General features: G+C 39.5%; 1 protein-coding gene across 4 annotated transcripts in view; it reads right to left on the bottom strand.

Annotated features, from left to right (window-relative positions):
* The window catches only part of EML1 (EMAP like 1), a 141,417-nt gene that overhangs the window by 73,230 nt on the left and 49,177 nt on the right, over window positions 1–19,010 (bottom strand). For 3 of the 4 annotated variants that reach the window (XM_061181240.1, XM_061181242.1, XM_061181243.1), the window contains exon 2: window positions 9,212–9,394. The exons of the other annotated variant lie outside the window; for it this stretch is intronic. In XM_061181240.1, coding sequence (XP_061037223.1) covers window positions 9,212–9,394 — 183 coding nt within the window. The remainder of the gene's footprint in view (window positions 1–9,211; window positions 9,395–19,010) is intronic. 4 annotated transcript variants of the gene reach the window in all.

Raw genomic sequence — 19,010 nt, 5'->3', positions numbered from 1 at the left:
TCACATTGTTTATTCCTGCCCACTCCATTGCCCGGGGGCTCCACGATGGCAGCAGCCCCTGCAATGTTGACACAGACGGTGTTCAACATGCATTTGTTGATCAGACTGCACTAAATTTCGAGAACAAAGACCCCACTTTCAAGAAAAGGCATTGTGTTGCCATTTCTGAGTCACTGTTGTTTTTTTTTTAATTTTATTTTTTTATTTTTTGGCCGTGCCACACGGCATGCGGGATCCTAGTTCCCCAACTAGGGATCAAACCCTCACCCCCTGCAGTGGAAGCACGGGGTCTCAACCACTGGACCCCCACGAAAGTCCGTCTGAGTCACTGTTTTTTATTTTTCCTTGAGTCATAATTTCAAAATTCAGTCTCATAATAATCTAGTATTGTCCTTCTCCCCAAAAAGGAAATGGGATTTTTTTAAAGCCCATAAAAAGAACATCAATTGCAGGCAACGGGCCTTCTCAGAGGGCATAATAAACCTTCCACATTAAACTATAACAGAGTAGCATCAAAAGCAAACAGAATTGTTAAAGTTGTAATGAGAAATCATAAAAGAAAAATAGTGGATATGGAGAGGAGGAGGGGGAGAAGGAGGGAGCGGGGGATGGCGGCCACACTTGGAGTGACAAGAAGTTGGAAAGGTTCTCATTTTGGCAAGATCCAATCACCACTACATCCTTATCTTGATAATATCCTTGGCTTTTTGTCACCACTGACTTCTTAAATAGCATCACGACTACACCAGTATGCTTGCTAAATACCTATTGTGCACACGACATCACGTCAGGTCTCTTTCATGTTTCCATATCTAAACATGATTAGCCACTCAAGGAAAAAATGTTGCCACCATAAAGAAAAGTTTTGGAAGAAAACAGTGTCTCCTAATGTCCAATCTGAACAGGTACTAGCTTGGATCATGAGGACAGCAGGACACAAGAACAGCCATAATGAGTCACTTTTCAGACAAGCGATCTCAGAAACTGCAGAAGAGAAACAGCACCAGGGAAGGTTCAGACACAATTTCCTGCTCATCAGGTGCTAAGATAAATGGATCCCTGGCTTTGAGATGACACCAAGATATGAGACATTCTTCCAGTTCATAACAGGTTTTTAAAAAATAATTATTTTAATTGTTCTTAGGGGCCAAACAGACACATAGCACTGAAAGGAGAATTTCTCAAAATAGAAGGAGAATGAGTGATACATGATATATGTTTAGAATGCATTCATTGGAAGGGATATCGGGATGGTTGGAGGAGCACAGAGGAATAAAGGGCAAAGAGTCTTGAGTTAGGACCGACTCATTCTCAACTCGGCTTTATTACGTAGCCTTGGACAAGTCACCTTTCCAAGCCTCGGCTTCTTTGTAAAAATAGGATAACAGTGCCCACCTTGCAGGGCTGCTGTGAGGGTTTGGAATGAGAAGTGGCAAGCTGCATAGTGCCCTGCATGTAGCAGCACATAAAAGGTGGTAGCTATTATCCCACGGCCACGCCCAGATGACGAAATGCTCTGTTTTGGACACCGGGATGCAATGTCGTATCTTGAATACAATGTGAGAAGAATTAAATGCAGGATTTCAGTTATGAGCAAAGGTGCCTGAGGCAGAATCAGGTCCAGTGAGTGTCCCCACTGCATCCTGCACACACACGGAGGGGTCGAGGAAGACCCCAGACAGTTCTCAGCCGCAAAACAGTTGCTTTCCTCCTCGTGCCCAGGCAAAGCGAGAGGGGGGAGGAGAGTGCAGAAGGAGCTCAGGTCTGGGAGTCGGGGGCCAGGGTGCGAATTCCAGTGTGTCCTCGACTGGCAGTGTGACTGCAGACAAGTCCCTCTGGGCCCCACTTCCCTAATCCATAAAGGAAAGACTTCAGTCTATAAGTGCTCTAAGGGTGGCTCTTCCTGCTCTGAAATCTAGGACCCTAATTCATGTGAGAAGAGTGTCCAGGAGAGAAACACCCGAGTTTCTGTGGGACTTTTCACACTGCGTAAGTTCCCTTAGACCCACCAACCCACCAGAAGTGAAGGAAAGGAGCCACTGAAGTGGACAGGCCTCGTCAGAGGGACAGATGCAGCCACATGCACGGTGTTCATGGCCCCCAGTTTCCTGTTACCGTGCGTACTATTTAGTATAAGGTCCCCGTAAACTACCTCGAGTTAACATCCCTGAAAAATGACTCCAGAGTGTGGGAACTGAAAATCTCTAACATGGGACATCCCCGGCAGTCCAGTGGTTAAGACTTCTTCGCCTTCCAATGCAGGGGGTGCGGATTCGATCCCTGGTCAGGGAGCTGAGATCCCACCTGCCTCGTGGCCAAAAAAACCCAAAAAACATAAAACAGAAGCAATATTGTAACAAATTTAATAAAGACTTTAAAAATGGTCCACATTAAAAAAATCTTAAAAAAAAAAATCTCTAACAAAGGTATTCAGAATCTCAGGTCTAAAGCATTCACAAGTATGCCTGAAATAAAAAGGTTTCATCTTTCTAAACGGGGGGATTGGAATACTCAGACTTCCATGAAGTACTACCTGTGGCAATATATGTCCAAAACTACAGTTGATGTAAATATAGAAATTCAAGTATAGGTAGTCAAATCTACTAATGCTTATTATTATGATACTGTCATAATCTAAAGATGAAGAAATCCTTTTAACTTACATCACATTAATAACTCAGTGTGCAATATTTGATAAGTAAAACTTTCCCTTAGGTTTCACAATAAATTTAATCATGCAAAGCATGACCATGTATGTGATTATGTGTAGAAATTCAAAGTTTAACTTTAACACACCTGACCATTATGAACCCAGAATTCCTAATTATCTACTTCGAAATTGAAAAGATGTCTATATTTGGAATTGGAGAAGGCAACTTGCTTTTGCTAAATTGTCAGACAAAGTAGATAATTACTTATGTGCTGGGGAAGGTTCCCGTCACTAATACCTAGCAATATTACAGATGCATTTATCCTTGGATCCAGCAATCCCACTTCACTTCCAGGAACCTATCCTAAAGATATATTGGCAAAAATAAAAAATGCCATACACACAAGGCCAATTATTTGTAAAACAAAAGACCACCCATAGGGAGTGGCACATGCCCACTTTTTTCTACTTTTATATGCATTTCAACATTTTCATAATACAAAGTTTAAAAACAATCTTTCTCAGTCTCTGAAAAACTGAATATATCTACCAAGCCTTTTCTATAAATCACTAACGAACACCTATTTAAACTGGGGAAGGCAATTAAAGAGGAAGATGGAAGAAACTATAGCATGTTCTGTCTAAAAGAAAGCACAAGTTATTTTCTGTAATTAAGCAATTTGTAAGGAGAAAGATAAGGAGAAAGCACAGTAGATGAGAGAGGGAAAAATTGCTAATTTGGTTAACCAGGATAAAGAACTAAGTTAAATATTCATTAATTTCATTCACTGCAAAGAACTTAAAATTTTTTCATTTGTTAGTTGCACCTAGCTAATAAAATTTGTGAAAGGATTATGATACAATATTTTACACTATTATATGCTGAATATGACTTGTTGTATTTGGGACACTTTGCAAATCAAATTAAACCTTGAAAAAAGAACTCTCATTTCAAGTCATATACTTATTCATTTCTTAAAATTTTGGTTTGATTTGAATAATGCTAATTTAAATAATACTGCTAAGAGGCATATGCACAGCCAAGCAACACAGATAGCAGAAAGAATGTATGTTCAGCCAGGCCTTAGGGTCTAGTCCCAGATTTTCCCTAACCAGCTGTGTAACCTGGGGCAAATTATTCCATCTCCTAGAGGCTGCTTTCTCATCTGTAAAATGGGCACAATAATACCTACCTCAAAGGGTTGTGGAGAGGTGAAATGAGCTAATACATCCAAAATATCTATTGCAAAGGCCTGTACCCACCCAATTAATACATGGTAGCTACAAGAATTATTATGACTATCAGGGTTAAGTGTTAATGTAGCAGAGGCTACTTAAAGACAACCTGCAGTCAGCTTTCGACACCAGTTGCAGAGACTAAATTCTGAGAGCAGATTTTGATGTCCTGGAACAACAGGACTGACTGTCTTGCTTGTCAGCATCTCCAGCTGAAGGTTTTTGCTTATATTTATTCACTCTCTGATCTGTTAATTAATGGGGCTATTAATATAAAGAACAGAAAAGTTTGCAAAAGGTGCATTCAAGTTTTTTAAAAGGCAAGCTGCCAAAGACAGTCTGAACTCCCAAGCAAAATCTAAAATGAGAAACAAGAACTCTTGCTGGTTAATGCATAGCGAAGCAGACCATCCCCACATACGTGGGACAATGACAATATTTTAACCTACATTTTACATTGAAATCCTGTAACACTCCCTTAGCACGGAAATGGAAATTAGCCATGCATGTCTACAATGGATCTATTATGAATTTAACTCCACACCATGATTCCTTCTCTTCTTTTTTTAAAAAAATTTATTTATTTTATTTTATTTATTTTTGGCTGCATTGGGTCTTCATTGCTGCACGCAGGCTTTCTCTAGCTGTGGCGAGCGGGGGCTACTTTTCATTGCAGTGCGCAGGCTTCTCATTGCGGTGGCTTCTCTTGTTGCGGAGCATGGGCTCTTCAGTAGCTGTGGCACGCGGGCTCAGTAGTTGTGGCTTGTGGGCTCTAGGGCGCAGGCTCAGTAGTTGTGGCGCACGGGCTTAGTTGCTCCGCGGCATGTGGGATCTTCCCAGACCAGGGATCGAACCCGTGTCCCCTGCATTGGCAGGCAGATTCTTAACCCCTGCGCCACCAGGGAAGTCCCTCCTTGTCTTCTTGAGAACACACGTTAGCACGCTCCAGCCTCCGGACGTTTGCTCTGAGCTATTGACCTTGGTGCAGTGAAGATCAGCTTCAGTGGTAAGAAAGGAGTCATTTTGGAAACACAAATTCCTTCTGCTTATTAAAGAATACACACCAAAGAACATTTAGAAATGAAGTAAAAGTATAAAAAAGAAAAAAAATCATCATCCTCCCACTCAGAAAAAAAGAAAGATAACTCTTGGTATACTTCTCTCCATTCTTCTTTGCATAGATTTTGTCTATTTAGTTGAAAAATACAACATATCCAGTTTTATATCCTGATTCTGCCTTTTAATATAATACACAAGCATCTTTCCTGTTGTTACCGAGAACACAAACATTTTTAAAGATTACATGGCTTTCCATCATACGAGGATCCACAGTTTTCTGGCCATGCCCCTATTGCTTGCTTTTGCTCAATTGTTTCCTACACAATTTTTCTCCAATATACGTAATTCTGCAAGGAACTCCCTACTTCATCACATGTTTTTCTGTATTTACACTCAGAATAGCAATATAATGGTGTCTGTTCACTGCATTCTGCGCCCCCAGTCCAACCACAATACTGAAAAAACTTTAATATCAGCAAGAAGTTTAAGAATACAGGCCTCCAGAAACTATTTGATTCTCTTTTCTCCACTGTATGGTAGCCCAAGCTCAGTATAATTAAAACATCCCGAATCTTCCTATCTGAAAGTAAATCCCACCTGAACAAAGCAAACTTTGCAGGCTGAGGTTCTCTACAGTCGAGATGCATGACAAGGCAACAAGTTCTTCATATGTCTTTTTTTTTAAATAACAAAAGCAAAGGAAAAGGAGAATAGCAATCCTAAAACCCAGGGCAGTATCACCGGGTTAAAAAGAGGTGGAAAATTAGCACAAAAAGCCAATCCCGGGGACAGAAAAAGGTTACCAAGAAAAAGTAGAGTCTGAGACATAACTCTCTCTCTATAAACTGTGTGTCCACAGGCCTCGCATTTTACAGGGTTGGCCACAATCTTTCCTCTGTTTCAGGAGGCCTTGAACTTGATCTGTTAGTGAATTATCTTCACGAGACTGCAGTTCTCATTGGTGTACTAGTTAAGTCATCTGAAGAATAATGATAAAGTAAGTCAAAGTTTAGATGTCAGAACACCTTTCTTCAAATAAGTGAAGTATCGTCGTGAAAAGGATAAGCATTATTATCCGTGGTCTCCCAGGCAATTACTAAGGCCAGAGAGTGGACACAGCGGTCTAATGGTTCAGGACGGCGGCAGAGGGGATGTCGTGCTCACCATGCACTTCCTTTAAGCTGACCCACACGGATGCTCACTGCCTTCCAAGGCAGCCTGTTTCTCTGTGGCACAGCCGTCCCTGTCACTGGGCAAGCGGCACAAAGATGTGCACCAGAAGCTCAAAACACTGAGCGCTAAGCTTCTGACAATTAACCTTTGGGGAAAAAAAATCACCTAATAATTAAAAATTAGAATGCCACGTGTCCAGGCTACTTCAAGCCTGTATTAGGATGGCAAGCCCAAAAAATGGCAAATGATAATAATAATGTGGCCTTCTAAGAACCAAAGGAGGTTTGTCTCAAAGCCGCCTTGTCTAAATATCCCCTAACTAAGCCACGGCTATGGAGTGCCAGCTGTCCAGATAGAGATGTACATACCGTGCCAACACGGCACTCTCTGAAAGAGAAGCAGCGACCCAGGGCTTCTTATGGAATCACTCCTCCTTCTCCCCTCTGCTCCCACCACCCTCTAACTGCACCCACAGCCCACTGAATTCAGGGCATGCCGCTCATCAGCTTTCTTACAATCTTTTTTCTGTTACTTGGTGTGACTTTGGCTCTCGTACTTTGGTTTATTTTCACTTTTGAAAATAATGTTAAAAAGAAACATCAGATCTAACTATGAAAAAAAGTTAAAAGTTTCCAAAATTCAAACGTTACTCTTAATCAAGAAAATAAAATTCCTGGGCAGGCCCCTTGTATTATTTTTCCCCCTCCTTTTCTAAAAATAGAAGTTTTAGAAGCCTGAAGTTGTATATAAAGCAACGACTTCAAATGTACCCTTTAGGATACGGTAGTCATCAGATTTATTTTTGGAAAGCCGAGTAGGTCAAGAATACCTAGAATAACCTGGTTTCTATTTAAAATACCCTAATTGCTTTGTAACTTAGGAGAAACAGATTATTCAAAACGTAGACATCGCCCAGTGTGTATATCTCACATGGAGCTGGTGATAATTATCCTGAAGGACAAGGAAATAGATTTCTTTCCATAAACGTGTGAAAATGTATCCAAGACCAGAGAAAAAACTAACATATGCAACATCAAGACAGTACCCTCTCTTGACTCCAAGGAAAAGATGGTAACTGTGAAATAATTTGTTAAATCCAAACAAAATAAGAAAGTTAATTTTAAGGGGACATTTACATGCCGCAGACTCAAAATGTTTTAACTAAAGGAATTTTACAGCCAAGATGAATTCTGTTTTCTAGAGTTAGCCATGAGGAAAAGCCGTTCTGGCAAAAGACGAGCAATGCACATTGGTTGAAAGCAGACGTCAGGGTACTAACTAGGAGGAGAGAAGCTTTTACGAGGCGTTTTATTTCCAAAATTGTAAGAAGAGGGTCACTACAAAGTTATTTAAAGCACAAATATTGCTTTTTGTTTTGTTCCCAGGCACCACTGGGAAATGAAATGGTGATTTAAATGTTCCAGAAATCCACTATTTATAGGTATAGAATTCTGTTGTAGGCTATGTTCTTCTGGACAAAAGAAAAAGGGATTTAAAAAAACCAGGAGGCTTTGCCCCAAATGAGCTTACTCGCTAGAAGGCGGAGGGAAAGTTGGCGATGAGCTTCAGGGTTCTGAGCAAATCAGGGAGGGGCCTGCCCGCCTCTGGGTCCCAGTCCTCAACTCAGAGCTTCACGTGTGGCATGTGATCAAGTAAGTGTTTGCTGTGCTGAACTGGACAACAGTGTAAACTGAGGACAGGCTTCCCTGGTGGTACAGTGGTTGGGAATCCGCCTGCCAATGCAGGGGACACAGGTTCGAGCCCTGGTCCGGGAAGATCCCACGTGCCGCGGAGCAACTAAGCCTGTGCGCCACAACTACTGACCCTGTGCTCTAGAGCCTGCGAGCCACAACTACTGAGCCCGAGTGCCACAACTACTGAAGCCCACACGCCTACAGCCCGTGCTCCACAACAAGAGAAGCCACTGCGATGAGAAGCCCGCGCACCGCAATGAAGACCCAACGCAGCCAAAGAACTAAATAAATAAGATAAAAATCTTTAAACTGAGGACAGAGAAAGAGATGAGAGTCACCAAAAGTTTCTAGGTGGAACAGCCTCCACAGGGGCCCAAGAATCGTGTTTGCTTTGGTTTTCGGTTTTGTTTTGCAAGCTCTCTCTATCCCAGCGAGTCTGGAGAAATGACTGTTCTCTGCTCCACTGTGGATATTCCTTCCTTGACTCAACCAGCATTTACTGGTCACCTACAACTGTGCACCGCTGGGCTACAATTCACCAACGTCCAGCCAAAAAATACTGTCACACTTTGTGTGATGATTTCAACAATCCTAAGGCTGCTTCACTGTTTTTCTAGGCTTGGGTTCTCTGTCAATATGAAGAGAGCAACATATTTGCTGGAGCAAGAATCTGCAATGAGCTACCATATGATCCATCAATTCCACTCCTGGGCATATATCCAGAGAAAACCTTAATTCGAAAAGATACGTGCACCCCTATGTCCACTGCAGCACTATTTACAATAGCCAAGACGTGCAAGCAACCTAAGTGTCCATCGACAGAGGAGTGGATAAAGAAGATGTGGTATATATATAAACTGAATACTACTCAATCATAAAAAAAGAATGAAATAATGCCATCTTCAGCAATATGGATGGACCTAGAGATTATCATACTAAGTGAAGTAAGCCAAACAAGGACAAATATCATATGATATCACTGCTATGTGGAATCTAAAAAAAAAAATGATACAAATGAACTTATTTACAAAACAGAAATAGACCCACAGACACAGAAAACAAACTTATGGTTACCGAAGGGGAAAGGAGTGGGAGAGATAAATTAGGAGGTTGGAATTAACATAGACTCACTACTGTATATAAAATAGATAACCAACAAGGACCTACTGTATAGCACAGGGAACTATATTCAGTATTTTATATTAACCTATAAGGAGAAAGAATCTGAAAGAAATAGATATATATAGGTATGTACAACTGAATCACTTTGCTGTACACCTGAAACTAACACAACACTAAATCAACTATACTTCAATCAAATTAACAAATAAGGATACTTAGAATGAAAGAAAGAAAAAATGTGCCACGAGCCCGATTCCCGTGCGTCTCGAATGCCCACCTTTGGTAGGTCCTTTCCTGTTGAGCACGGCCTGCTGCTCCTCGGTGATGTTCAGCCGCCGAACCACGTCGGCCAGAGCCGACTTGAGCAGCTGGATGTCGTCTTCCTGCATCTGGACTTTCTGCTCCAGGGAGGCGATGCGGTCTGTCACCTCCATGCTACTGGCGGCAGAAGCGCTGTCATCTAGACCGAGGGAAAGGGGCAAATGAGTCTCAGCTGCTTCCCAGAGAAACCAGACTAAGAAACACACACCAACACGTTGCTATTATGTAACACAACAATATTTAAAAGCTGGAGACCACTGCTTGTAGGCAGAACTTGTGCGAAATCTTTTTTTTTTTTTTAATTAATTTATTTATATTTTGGCTGCGTTGGGTCTTTGTTGCTGTGCGCAGGCTTTCTCTAGTTGCAGCGAGCGGGGGCTGCTCTTCATTCCTGTGCGCGGGCTTCTCATTGCGGTGGCTTCTCTTGTTTCAGAACATGGGCTCCAGGCATGCGGGCTTCAGTAGTTGTGGCACACGGGCTCAGTAGCTGTGGCTCGCGGGTTCTAGAGTGCAGGCTCAGTAGTTGTGGCGCACAGGCTTAGTTGCTCCACGGCATGTGGGATCCTCCCGGACCAGGGCTCGAACCCGTGTCCCCTGCACTGGCAGGCGGATTCTTAACCACTGCGCCACTAGGGAAGTCCCCGTGTGAAATCTTTTAAAATTACGAAGAACTGCACTGCTTCATTCTGCTACCGTCTTTTCATTCTCTAGGTTTGTGCTTTTCTTTTTTTTTTTAAACTGTGGTTTTAATTGTCATGATATTTTTCTAGATTCAGGCCATTTTCTTTTCCGTGATATCAGAGAACCTCAGAACTAGAGTGGATATTAGAATACACCTACTACAACTTCCCACACATGGCAGAAATTGACTGCACGGTCTTCTAGCTTTTGTTCCAATGATGTTGACAGGTTGTGCAGATCATCACAGGGCCATACTATCTTCCAGTCAAGACTCTTAAGGATTGGCTATTCTGACAAAGCAATAGGAGTGGTCAAATCTGTTTGTTAAGCACACCCTTACAGCTAGAGTGATCATAGTTTCTTATCTAGAGGCACTAATTCCCAGTTCCTTACCAAGGTCTACCAGGGTCCTTCATGATCTTCCTTACCTCTCCAACCTCATTTTACATCCTTCTTCCCTTATCTTCCCATGCTCCAGCCATACTGCCCTTTCTCTCCTACTTTAGGGATTTGGTAGCCGCTGAGACCTGTTCTCAACAGCAGACGCTGTTGCCTTTTCCTGAAGCATTTCTCAACCAGATTTTTTTCATGACCAAGTTCTGTTCTTTCGGTCTCAACTCAAATGGGAGTTTTTCAGAGAACCTTGCTAATAATCTTCCTTTAAGTTGTTCCTTTCAGTCACATCCACCTTATTTCTTTCTTTCATAGCATCACTATGACCTAGAATCATCTTGCTTGTTTGCTTCCTGTCTATGTCTCCCAACTAACATGTAAGCATCATGGAGTCTCTTCTGCTTCCGGGTATGAGAAACCCCTATTGGACACCACCCCCTGCAGAAAGTAATTGCTAAGCCTGGAAATTATACAAATAACAGCAGAAGTACTGGAGCGTGAACACAAGCATATAGACTCTGGTGGGAGTTTGCACTCACTTGGTAGAACGCAGATGGGGAACTATACAAGTAAACTCCCTTTTTCACGGCTTTGAGCCCAGGGCTAAGTGTTGTATACAATGGGGGTGAGGACACACTCAGAAAACCCTGTTGCCTTTTTGTCCTTAAAAAATAAAAAAGTGAAGTCTGAAAACCATGAACACTAAAAAGAGTGGGGAAATCCCAGAAGGAAAAAAAAAAACTAGAAAGGGGATCCCTAAACTCTATCTCTTTATATCTCTGACTGACCTGTGAATCACACATGCACGGAATAGACTCAAAGCAGAGCTTGCAGTTCAAGCCCAACCAATTAAAGTACCCACTGAAACAAAGAAACAATACTTGTCAGAGAAAAAATAATAGAATACAGAATCTCCATAACTTAACATTCATAATGTCCAGGATATAATCCAAAATTAGTAACATACTAAGAATCAAGAAATGGAACACATTCTCAAGAGAAAAGAAAACAAATTGAGTCCAACTCCAAAATGAACAAAACATTGGAACTAACAGATAAGGAATTTTAAATGGCTATCAGGACTATCCTCTATATGTAAAATGAGTATTTTTTTCAATGAATGAAAATTTCAGAGAGAAGTGGGAAGTACTGGCAGAAAGACAGAAATGAAAAATGAACTGAATGGAAATTCAAGAACTGAAAAATATAATTTATGACAATAAAAAATTCACTAAATGGAATTAACAGACATGACAGATGAAAAACCAAGCAAATCTGAAGACAGATCAATCGGAAGTATCCAAGGTGAAGAACACAGAGGGAAAAAATTAACAGAGCCCTGGGGACTTGTTAAGACAATCTCAAACAGTCCAACATACATTTAATTGGAATATAAAAAGAGAGAGAGCAGGACAGAAAAAAGTATGTGAAAAATAATGGCCCCAAACATCCCAAGTTCAATAAAAAAATGTAAAATTACAAAATGCTAAGCAAAAACCAAGCAAAATAAACACAAAAAAGACCACCTCAATGTCTATCATAATCAAACTGTTGAAAACCAAAGATAAAGTACGCATCTTGAAAGCAGCAAGAGAAAAACAACATATATAACTATACAGGGAACAATAATCTGATTAATAGCTGGTTGTCATAAACCATGGAGACTAGAAGAGAGTAAAGCAACATCTTTAAAGTACTGGATGAAAAAAAATTCAATCCAGAATTCTATATTCTGAAAAAATATCCTCCAAGAATGAAGGCAAATTAAGGCATTTTCAGATAACTGAAAGAATTTATTGCCAGTAGATCTGCATTACAAGAAGTTAAAGGAAGTTCTTCAGAGTAAAGGGAAATTACATGAAATGGAAACTCAGACCCTCAGAAAAGAATGAAGAGCACTGGAAATGATAAATATTTGAAGGAGCTCAAGACTTTTTTTCTTTTTGCATTTTCCTTTTTTTTTTCCTTTGAGAATTTCAGGGGAAAAAAAAAAAAGCAAGACTCAACTATATGCTGACCACAAGACACACGCTTTAAATGCAAAGACACAGATAGAGTGAAAGTAAATGAATGGAGAAAAAGATATAGCATGCAAATAGTAAGTATAAGAAGGCTGGAGTAGCAATATTGATATCAGATAAAACAGATGTCAAATAAAATGTATTACCAGTTATAAAGAAGGACATTTCATAATGAAAAAAGTATTAACTTATTAGAAAGACAATAAAAAATATGCCCAATAACAGAGCTTTAAAATACATGAAACTCCATTTGCAGCAACATAGATGGACCTAGAGTTTATCATACTAAGTGAAGTAAGTCAGACAAATATCATATATCACTTACATGTGGAATCTAAAAAAAGTGATACAAATGAACTTATTTACAAAACAAACAGACTCACAGACTTCGAAAATAAACTTATGGTTACCAAAGGGGAAATGTGTGTGGGGGGGGATAAATTAGGAGTTTGGGATTAACATATACACACTACTATGTATAATAAATAAAACAGATAATCAGCAAGGACCTACTGTATAGCACAAGGAACTCTACTCAATATTCTATAATAACTGACTGTTAAAAAGAATCTGAAAAAAGAATGGATATATGTATATGTAAAACTGAATCACTTTGCTGTACACCTGAAACTAACACAACATTGTAAATCAACTATACTCCAATATAAAATTAAAAAATTGAATTAAAAAAATTAGTGAGTAAAATACATGAAACAAAAATTGACAGAATTAAAGTGAGAAATAGACAGTTCCACAGTTATTCCTCAAGATTTTAACACCCCTTTCTCAGCAACTGATGGAACAACTCATTTAAAAAATCAGTAAAGACAGAAGATCTGAACAACATTATAAACCACTTTGACTTAATTGATATGTATAAGAAACTACAGCCAATGATAGCAGTGTACATGGTACATTTACCAAGACACATCATATTCTGGGCCATGAAACAGACCTGAATAAACCTAAAGATTGAAAGAGTATGTTCTCTGACCACAGTGACAATAAATTAGATATCAAAAACAATAAGAGAACAAGGAAACCCCCCCAAATTTTGGAAATTAAACAACACACTTCTATATAATCATTAGGTAAAAGAAGACATCACAGGAGAAAATAGAAAATATTTTAAGTTGAATGATAATGAAAATATAACATATCAAAATGTATGGGTTGCAGGTAAAGCAGGTCTTTTAGGAAAATTAATAGCTTTAAGTCTCTATTAGAAAAGGAGAGTATTCTCAAATCAATGATTCTCAGCTATCACATTAAGTAACTAGAAAAAGAAGAGCAAATTAAACCCAAATCAAGCAAAAGAAAGAGAAAGAGCAAAGAGCAGAAATCAATGGAATAAAACATGAACAAGCAATGAAGAAAATCAATGAACTCAAAGGCTGGTTCTCTAAAACATCAATAAAGTGTAAGCTCCATGAAAGCAGGGATCTTTTTTGCTGGTTCACTGCTCTATGTTTCCAATATGTAACACAGAGTAAGAACTCAATAAATATTTGGTAAATGAATGAATAAATGTGTAAATGGGTATCTTTTATGAAGCATACATCAAATTAGTTTCTGGGGATGTAAAGATGACTGATTCACAGTCCTTTCTTTAGAAGCTCTCTCTGTGGTGGAGAAGACAAATGTCCCCAAATTTCTAAAACAATGTGATAAGTTATATAATTGAGAAATATACAGAGTGATAAATGAACATAGAGAAGAAATATTAATGGCATTTGGAAAAACAGAAGAAAGTAGGGGGTTGGCCATGAAAGATAAAAACATTTACAAGGTGGAAAAGCAAGAAGAATCCTTTGTCCTTTTGGACCCACCTCCTAGAGAAATGGAAATAAAAACAAAAATAAACAAATGGGACCTAATGAAATGCTTTTGCACAGCAAAGGAAACCATAGACAAGACGAAAAGACAACCCTCAGAATGGAAGGATATATTTGCAAACGCAGCAACCGACAAAGGATTAATCTCCAAAATATACAAGCAGCTCATGCAGCTCAATATCAAAAATACAACAACCCGGGGCTTCCCTGGTGGCACAGTGGTTGAGAATCTGCCTGCCAATGCAGGGGACACGGGTTCGAGCCCTGGTCTGGGAAGATCCCACATGCCACGGAGCAACTGGGCCCGTGAGCCACAATTACTGAGCCTGCGCGTCTGGAGCCTGTGCTCCGCAACAAGAGAGGCCGCGATAGTGAGAGGCCTGTGCACCGCGATGAAGAGTGGCCCCCGCTTGCCACAACTAGAGAAAGCCCTCGCACAGAGACGAAGACCCAACACAGCCATAAATAAATAAATTAATTAATTAAAAAATAAAAAAATAAAAGAACATTTAAATAACAAAAAAATCTTTAAAAAAAAAAAAAATTACAACAACCCAATCCAAAAATGGGCAGAAGACCTAAATAGACATTTCTCCAAAGAAGATATACAGATTGCCAACAAACACATGAAAGGATGTTCAACATCACTAATCATTAGAGAAATGCAAATCAAAACTACAATAAGGTATCACCTCAGACCAGTCAGAATGGCCATCATCAAAAAATCTACAAACAATAAATGCTGGAGAGGGTGTGGAGAAAAGGGAACCCTCTTGCACTGTTGATGGGAATGTAAACTGATACAGCCACTATGGAGAACAGTATGGAGGTTCCTTGAAAAACTAAAAATAGAACTACCATGTGACCCAGCAATCCCACTACTGGGCATATACCCTGAGAAAACCATAATTCAAAAAGAGTCATGTACCATAATGTTCACTGCAGCACTATTTACAATAGCCAGGACATGGAAGCAACCAAAGTGTCCATAGACAGATGAATGGATAAAGAAGATGTGGCAGATATATACAATGGAATATTACTCAGCCATTAAAAGAAATGAAATTGAGTTATTTGTAGTGAGGTGGATGGACCTAGAGTCTGTCATACAGAGTGAAGTAAGTCAGAAAGAGAAAAAAAATACCGTATGCTAACACATATATGTGGAATCTAAAAAAAAAAAAAAAATTGGTTCTGATGAACCTAGGGGCAGGACAGGAATAAAGACGCAGACGTAGAGAATGGATTTGAGGACACGGGGAGGGGGAAGGGTAAGCTGGGACGAAGTGAGACAGTAACACTGACATATATACACTACCAAATGTAAAACAGATAGCTAGTGGGAAGCAGCTGCATAGCACAGGGAGATCAGCTCGGTGCTTTGTGACCACCTAGAGGGGTGGGATATTGAGGGTGGGAGGGAGACGCAAGAGGGAGGGGATATGGGGATATATGTATACATATAGCTGATTCACTTCGTTATACAGCAGAAACTAACACACCATTGTAAAGCAACTATACTCCAATAAAGATGTTAAAATAAATAAATAAATAAATAAAAGAGCAAGATGGAAGCACATGTACTAACATGGATAAATTTCTAAGACATCTTGTTGAGAAAAAAAATCATGTTTCAAAAAGACAAAATAATATACGTATTCTACAATATTCATTTATATGTATGTAAATGTATAGAAAAAGTTCCAGAAGGATATGCACAAATTGCCATCTCTGGAGAATGCAGCAAGTATGGGATTAGAGGTGGTGGTCAAAGAGAAATTTAGACCTGCCTGTAATATTACAATGTTTTAGAAAGATTATATATATGTGTGTGTATATTACTCGTGCAGTTTGAAATTAATTTTAAATGAAGTGTAAGACAGATCCACAAATAGCAATATGGAAAATATCGTAAATAAATTGCCAAGTGAAAACAAAAAAACAAAACAAAACAACCAAAAAAAGAAGAATCCTTTGCATTCCAGGCAAAGGAAACAATTTAAACAAAACATGGGAACATGAAAGCATAAGGACTATTCAGATAATCATGGCCTTTGAAATTGAAATCTACCATCTTGTAACTTCTACTTACTGGATATAATTCTGTCTTGCCCTGAAATTCAAGCTCTGCCAACTTTCTAAGTAATATAATTGTTTCATACATAGAAATGCTTTTCAAGTCAATGTCAAGTCAAGTGTCAATGGCACTTCTGAGGGAGAATAACAGATATTAAATATCTGATAACCCAGAGAACTTATTAAGTACTCACACACATCTAAAATTGTTACCCTCTTATGAAGAGACATTATATAACTCTTTAAAAAAAATGTATCAAGACATATTTCTTTAAAGAAATCAAACTGTGAGGTAAGAACTTACAAACAATCCTCTTCTCACACTCCTCCCCTTCCTAGAACTGCAAACTCCATCCCTTACACTAATAATATAGAATTCACACTGTTTCAGCTAGGAACGTGGGGGTAACCTTTTTCTCTGTCTCTTCCTGTTGATTGAGACACATAAAGAACTTTAAAAACCCAACAGTGAGAAAAGAAATAACCTGATTAAAAAAGAGAGAAAAGAAAAAAATAGGCAAAAGTCTCAGACACTTCGCCAAAGAGGATATACAGATGACAGACACATGAAAAGATGTCCATGTCACTAGCCATTAGGGAAATGCAAATTAAAACCACAATGAGATACTGCTGCATACCTATTAGAATGGTTAAAACACAAAATATTAACAAAACAAAATGCAATGAGGATATGGAGCAAATGAAACTCTCCTACATTGCTGGTGGGCACATAAAATGGTATGGTCACTCTGGAAAACAGTTTTGCAGTTTCTTATAAAGATAAACATACACTTACCATGTGATCTAGCAATCCTAAGCACTTACTCTTGGTCTAGAGAAGTGCACATTCGCATTCACACAAAGCCTGTGCATCAGTGTTCATAGTGGCTCAATTCATACTTGGTAAAAACTGGAAACTACTCAAATGTGTATACACTGTGGTATATCCAACATAGTGGAAAACCACTCAGCAACAAAAAGGAACAAACTACTGATACATGCAACGATTTGGATGCATGTCAAGGGCATTATGCTGAATGGAGACAGCCAGTCTCAGGAGGTTACACATTGCATGATTCCATTTATCTGATATTCTCTAAAAGACAAAACCATAGTGAAGGAGTATAGATCAGTGGTTGCCAAGGGTTAGGGTAGGGATAGAGCACAGGGGAGTTTTGGGGGGGTGATGGAAATGTTCTGTCCTGATGGTGGTGGTAGTTACATGAACCTATACTGTGTTAAAATACATAGAATTCTCTCAAAAAAAGAAGTTTTGTTGAATGTTAACATAAATAAAACAACTTCCTGAGAGTTAAGTGAGATAAAGTCTTAAAGTCTTCTTCGAGTGAGATAAAGGCTTTGTCAGTGAGAGGTTATTATTTTTGCTTGTTGAAGTTGGTTGCTTTTATACCATGAGATCTCAGCAATGTGAATGGACAGCGGTTCTGTTAAATTTCTCCATTTGTCCTTTGACCTGGATGGGAGAGCGGGAAAGTCCCACTTCATAATGTCAAGCTGATTGGAAGGGAGAAGTGGGGAGGATAAGACGGTATTTTATATCTGTCTTCCCTCTGGGATCAATTACAGAGCTGACTAAAACCTTCAGTCACGTGCAAGCCTGGGCCATTGCAGACCTAACTGGGAAGGTCTCCGGCCTCAGGAAGCAGGCGGTGGGGGGATGGGGGACGGTTCTAGAGCTAAGTTAGTGTGGGAGAGAGTACTTGCGGGACCAGCATGTACTTCAGTCATTAAAAGCATGAACTCTGACGTCAAGCTTCCTGGGTTCAAATTGCAGCCCTACTACCTACTAGCTACGTGACATAGGGCAAATTATTTAATCACGACGTGCCTCAGTTTCTCCATTCGGGAAGAAACAGCAGTTATCTACCTCAGAGGGTTGTTGTAATATTAAATGAGTTAATATAGAGAGAGCACTTGGGATCTGTTTTTGCATATAGTAAATGTTCTAAAAATGTAAGCTGTAAGCTATTGTCATTATTATTACTGATAAAGATGACCAAAGCAAATTCAAGTTTAACATTTTTCCGTCAAGACTTCTATGTGCTGTCTGAACATTGTGATGCAAAAGAGCACGGAAAAATTAATTAGAAATTAGCGTTTTGTTAACAAAATGTTTTCTAAGTCATAAAAGAATCTGGCATATAGAATCATGTATTCCTCGGATCTTTTTGGGTTGTCTGCCTAGACAGCTGCTTTGAAGAGGGTGCTACACCCATCAATGGGACCTGAGTACACGGACAGTGGTGGCCAGCAGTCCTGGAGGTCAGTAAGTTGGCCTCTATCATCCAACGTTGCATTTCTAATCACTATCATATAACCTACCAAGTAAGACAAGGCAGGCTTGCTCTACGTTATCAAAATTTATGATGCAAAACAGCATCCCTGTGGCCTCAGTTTGCACTATAGATGGCTTTAATAAACTGCCTAAATCAGACTCTATTTTAATTAGATTGCCAAGTTTGCATAGGAAGAAGTCTAATTTTAATATTCTACCCAAAAAAACCCTTCAAAACCCAAAAACCAAAACCCTAACCACCTGAATACCTGCCTTCAAATACAAGCGATTAAAAACTGAAATGTCTGATCTGCTTAAGAGACCCTCCATTTGTGAGATGGGCTGAAATTTTCCCCAGGCCATAATCCTAGCGCTTATCAAATCCTGCCAGCACCACTGCTATAACCTGTCGGGGACTGACTTCTGCTCCTGCAGGTAACTGACTCTCGAGAA

This window comes from Eubalaena glacialis, chromosome 2, assembly GCF_028564815.1.
Source record: "Eubalaena glacialis isolate mEubGla1 chromosome 2, mEubGla1.1.hap2.+ XY, whole genome shotgun sequence".
NCBI lineage: Eukaryota > Metazoa > Chordata > Mammalia > Artiodactyla > Balaenidae > Eubalaena > Eubalaena glacialis.
The sequence above is the reverse complement of the archived record's forward strand: the minus strand, read 5'-3'. Positions and strand labels throughout refer to the sequence as shown.